Below are 5,323 nucleotides of genomic sequence, written 5' to 3'. Positions count from 1 at the left end.
AGAGCCATGCCTTGTTTTCTTGGTGGACATAAAATGGCCCCCAAACTTGCTGTATGTGGTGATTTGGGTTGGGAGCCATGCCAAGTGTGGCACCAGGGTGACATGGTGCCACTGTGGAATAGATTAATTAACCTGCTGATAATAGACTTACTAAACTAATTTTCTTTTGGGATCTTTCAAATAACTGTTCTTGGACCAGAGTACTGGCCAAAATATTTGATGAGGCAGGTCTGCAATACATATACAGAAATAAATTCTCCTGTAAAGTTAGTCAAATTAAATCAATATTACTTGAAAATTATAAATGTATGTATGAAGCTAAACTGAGAAGGTACAGTCTAATAAAGTCTATTTCCCAACCAGAGCACAGAGGTCTGTCTGTGCCCAGCTGAGATGTGGCTTCCTGCCTCTGGCAGATGAAACCGGACGTTTCCATTCAACACCAGAAGAAAATAGAAAATGTCATTTGAGTGATCTGAATGAAAAATCTGAAAATGAAATGCACTTTTTGTTTTACTGTCCATTTGATCATAATCTCAGATAGAAGCTTTTCCTGAAAATGTCTGCAGAACGTCCTGATGTGTTTAATATGTCGGATGAGTGCAGACTTAAATACTTGTTCAGTGACAAAGTATTTCATTTAGCTCAGTTTGTGTTAAATGTTTATCAGCAGCGTATGAGGGCGCTTTATGTTTGATGTGTTTGCCTCTGACTTAAATTGAAGTTGTTGTTCTTGCTGAACTGCCCAAGTTAACTGACTGGGCCTATATCTGCTTGACAGTGAGTGACACATATGGAGGAGTTCTCTTTTTGCTCACTATGTTTATTGCTCCTTTTGATTGGATTTCTTGGTGTGTCTTGTAAGCCCATGTGGGCTGGGCACCTTTTGTGGTGTATGACACGTGAAATAAAAATGACCTTACCTTACCTTACCTTAGCTTAGCTTACCTTACCTTACCTTACCTGACCTCTCTCTCTCCTGACACGAGACGGTTGTTAGTTACTTGTCAAACGTCACAAAGCACGCATGCATCCATGATACAGAACCTGACCAACCATCCTCACAAAAACTAAAATAACCAGCAGCCCGACTTTAAAAAAGCACAACATATACTTCACAGCAATATCAGCCTTATAGACATTTACTGCTACTATATGATTCAAACAATATGCATATATTTATGTCATCATTAAAAAGTGCAGTCTGACCTGAGAGTCTTCAGGCTGCAGTTTGGACTCTCCAGTCCAGCAGACAGCAGCTCCACTCCTGAATCCTGCAGCTCGTTGTCACTCAGGTCCAGCTCTGTCAGATGGGGGTTGGACTTCAGAGCCGAGGCCAGAGAAGCACAGCTGCTCTCTGTCAAGCTGCAGTCTCTCAATCTGAATGAAGAATAAAATATGGAGCTATAATTTCCAGTGTTTCCAGAGTCCAGATAGTGAGGAGAGCATTACTGTGTGAAAGGATTTTCCTGGACTGATGAAATCTGTTAGATTTTGCCGCTGACTCTCTGGGCTCTAGTTTCCCGGCACAGTGCAGGGTGGCGCAGTGAGGCGAACCCCGCGCAGAGATAGTTTCAACCAACGAAACGCGAGAGGCGGACGGTTTGCAAGAGTCGCAGAACGAGGTGCGCCGAGATGGGAGTGGCAGCACAGCGGGGGGAGGTGTCGACAGATTCAGCGGAGCCGGCGTAGTGGCAGTTTGGCTGACTGGCGCACATCACCAAAACCTCACAATCAGCACAAACAGTGCCAATCTGACATCAGTTGTAATGGGACAGTTGATATGAAGATATATGTATTTGCTGATTGTGACAGTAGCATTGAATAGTGGTTTTTGTGGATATTTATTGCATTGTTCATGTGTCTGACATCCCGGAAGCCTGCCTGTGAGGTTTTGGTGACGTGTCCGCACTGCTCGCTGGTCTCCACTCTGCGCCGGTCTCCTGGGCTCTGCTCCGCCTGCTGCTCTCTTCCTCCACGTCAATTGTGTAAACTTTCATTACGCCTTCGCACAGCGCATTTTAAAGGAGAGGACAGGGGCTCATTTGATTGGTTTAAAGTGAATCAGCTGTGTCAAACACACTCCACGCCTTCTGTCCTCCCATGCGCCGGTAGGAGAAACGGCGGAGTACTTGCGCCACCACGCACGGCGTGCCAAAATTGCAAAATTCACCTGGCCACACCCAGAAAACTAGAGCCCTCCTTATTGAATTGAAAATTGAATTGAATTGAATTTTGGTGTTCCCACAGGTTCCCACAGACGGAGGCCATTTGGACCCCTGCATGTTGAAATAATGTACAATATCATCACTGACGTTCACAGTTTTTCACTTCAACACACAAGGATTGTGTGAAAATACAGTTTGACAACAATTTGAGATGTAAGCCTGTAAAACTCCTGTTCAACTAACAGAATATTACATGTTCACACATCATTAAAAAGTGCAGTCTGACCTGAGAGTCTTCAGTCTGCAGTTTGGACTCTCCAGTCCAGCAGACAGCAGCTCCACTCCTGAATCCTGCAGCAGGTTCTCACTCAGGTCCAGCTCTGTCAGATGGGGGTTGGACTTCAGAGCCGAGGCCACAGTTTCCCAGTGAGTCTTTGAGAGTCCACAGCCACAAAGTCTGTAATTACAGATTTAATGTCAAGTCTGTGATTTTCTTGTGTTTATATAGTGTTAAATGATTGTAATATTAAATTGTATTGTCCAAGATTTGTGTATCACACAGGATAAAAAAAAAAAATTTAAAAAGTGTTTCATATATAATATTAAAAGAAAGCAAGCAGTAGAAACCTGATGCTCAAGTTCAATTACACAGCAAATACTCTGATTTTGAAGTATTGTAGGGGTGAGCTGCTATGGGCATCACCATCATGTTGCCTCCTTTTTACCCTGGACTGCCTGAAGTATATTTTTTCTCTCAGAATCAATCCTTTATCCTGAATATTTAGAGAACTACATATCTTTAATGTATTTCTGATGGTGTCAGGTGTGGCAGCAGCTCAACACTGTTTGTATAATGTTGATTTGACATCAGGACTAACCGAGCCTTCCTGCAGTTCCTCACAGCTGGGATCAGTCTCCCTCGTCCCTCCTGTGATGTGTTGTACGCCTCCAGGTCCAACTCATCCAGAACCTCCTCTGACATCTGCAGCATGTAGGCCAGAGCTGAGCACTGGATCTCAGAGAGTTCCTTCTCTGATCTGTTCTCTGACTTCAGGAACTCTTGGATGTCCTGATGTACTGAGAGGTCGTTCATCTCCATCAAACAGTGGAAGATGTTGATGCTTCTGTCAGGTGAGACACTGGAGGTGTTCCTCTCCTTCAGGTTGTTGATGACTCTCTGGATGTCTTCTGGCCTGCTCTCTTTCTGACCCAGCAGGCCTCCTAAGAGCCTCTGGTTGGACTCCAGTGAGAGGCCATGAAGGAAGCGGACAAAGAGGTCCAGGTGACCATTTTTGCTCCGCAGGGCTTCATACATGACTTTCTTCAGGAAGGTATCCAGCAATGGCTCATTGTCACCAAATTGATTCTTGTGTGTTCTCATGACTCTGGCCAGTACCTCTGTGTTCCTGTTGGTGTAGCAGTGGAAGATGTAGACTGCAGCGAGAAACTCCTGAATGCTCAGATGAACAAAGCAGTAGACTTTTCTCTGGAAGAGCACACACTCAGTTTTGAAGATCTCTGTGCACACTCCTGAGTACACCGAGGCCTCTCTGACATCAAGACCACACTCCTCCAGGTCTTCTTGGTAGAACATCAGGTTGCCTTTCTCCAGATGTTCAAACGCCAGCCTGCCCAGCTTCAGAAGAACTTCCCTGTCAGTCTCCATCAGCTCCTGCTGACTCCTGTCATGCCTCTCATCGTACTTGTGCTTCTTCCTCTGTGTCTGAACCAGCAGGAAGTGTGAGTACATCTCAGTCAGGCTCTTGGGCAGCTCTCCTCTCTGGTCTGTGGTCAAGATGTGCTCCAGAACTGTAGCAGTGATCCAGCAGAAGACTGGGATGTGGCACATGATGTGGAGGCTCCTGGACGCCTTGATGTGTGAGATGATTCTGCTGCACAGCTCCTCATCACTGGACCTCCTCCTGAAGTACTCCTCCTTCTGGAGGTCAGTGAACCCTCGCACTTCTGTTACCCTGTCGACACATGTAGGAGGGATCTGATTGGCCGCCGCAGGTCTGGAAGTTATCCAGAGGAGAGCCGAGGGGAGCAGATTCCCCTTGATGAGGTTTGTCAACAGCACGTCTACTGATGATGTCTGTGTGACATCAGACACGACCTCATTGTTCTGGAAATCCAATAAAAACCTGCTTTCATCCAGGCCGTCAAAGATGAACACGACTTTACAGACGGCGAGCTTCTCTGCTGTGACCGTCTGTAATGTTGGATGGAAAACACGGAGCAGCTGGAGAAGACTGTAGCGCTCATCTTTGATCAAGTTCAGCTCCCGGAACGAAAGCAGAACCACAAGACTGACATGTTGGTTTTCCAAGCCCTCTGCCCAGTCCAGAGTGAACTTCTGCACTGAGAAGGTTTTTCCAATCCCGGCAACGCCCTGCGTCACAACTACTCTGATGTGTGTGTCTTGGCCAGGTAAGGGTTTAAAGATGTCCTGGCACCTGATTGGAGTGTCACTGAGGGTCTCCATCTTGGATGTTGTCTCCAGTTGCCACACCTCATGTTGGGTATTAACCTCTTCCCTCCGTCCCTGTGTGATGTAGAGCTCAGTGTAGATCCTGTTGAGGGGGGTTCCACTTCCTGCTGCAGCAGTTCCTTCTGTCACAAATTCACATCTCCTCCTCAGACTGATCTTATGCTCGTCTAAAACCTCCTGCAGACCGCCGTCCACTGGGCTGGTTTGACTGGGTGTCTGCAGTCCAGGTCTTGTTCTGGATCTTTCTCCACACTGGGGACAGGCAGGATCTCCTGGTGGATCAGACTGGTCCCAGTCTGAGGTGATGCACCGTCTGCAGAACCAGTGTCCACAGCTGGTGGAGACTGGATCCCTCAGGACCTCCTGACACAAAGCACAGCAGGACAGCTGCTCCTTCACATCACCTCGACTCCTCTTCCTGTCCCTGTGAAGATGGAAGCAGTTTGTTAATGTTTAGACAATATTACGTGATTGTGATTTTTATTGTGAATCCATAAAAGAAAAGTAGACCAACAACAAAAGCAAAACATGTGAACAGTTTCTGGGTGAGGAGGAAACTCACTGGAACAAGCTTTCAACAAGCAAAAGAGGACGACACCCCCTTGACTTAACCCTGAGATTAGTCACCATGGTTACGACTCCAGTGAAGACCCCATAACAAATG

General features: G+C 46.4%; 1 protein-coding gene across 1 annotated transcript; it reads right to left on the bottom strand.

Moving 5' to 3' along the window:
- Positions 1-1,298: 1,298 nt before the first annotated feature.
- LOC115364869 (protein NLRC3-like) lies at positions 1,299-4,806 on the bottom strand (the record flags this gene model as incomplete). The annotated part of the gene is made up of 3 exons (XM_030059526.1): positions 1,299-1,380; positions 2,455-2,625; positions 3,047-4,806. Coding segments are annotated over 3 exons (2,013 nt in total), but the record flags the coding sequence as incomplete, so codon positions are not given.
- Between the last annotated feature and the right edge of the window lie 517 nt (positions 4,807-5,323).

Source organism: Myripristis murdjan, chromosome 9 (assembly GCF_902150065.1).
Source record: "Myripristis murdjan chromosome 9, fMyrMur1.1, whole genome shotgun sequence".
NCBI lineage: Eukaryota > Metazoa > Chordata > Actinopteri > Holocentriformes > Holocentridae > Myripristis > Myripristis murdjan.
This window is presented reverse-complemented; position numbering and strand designations above follow the sequence as displayed.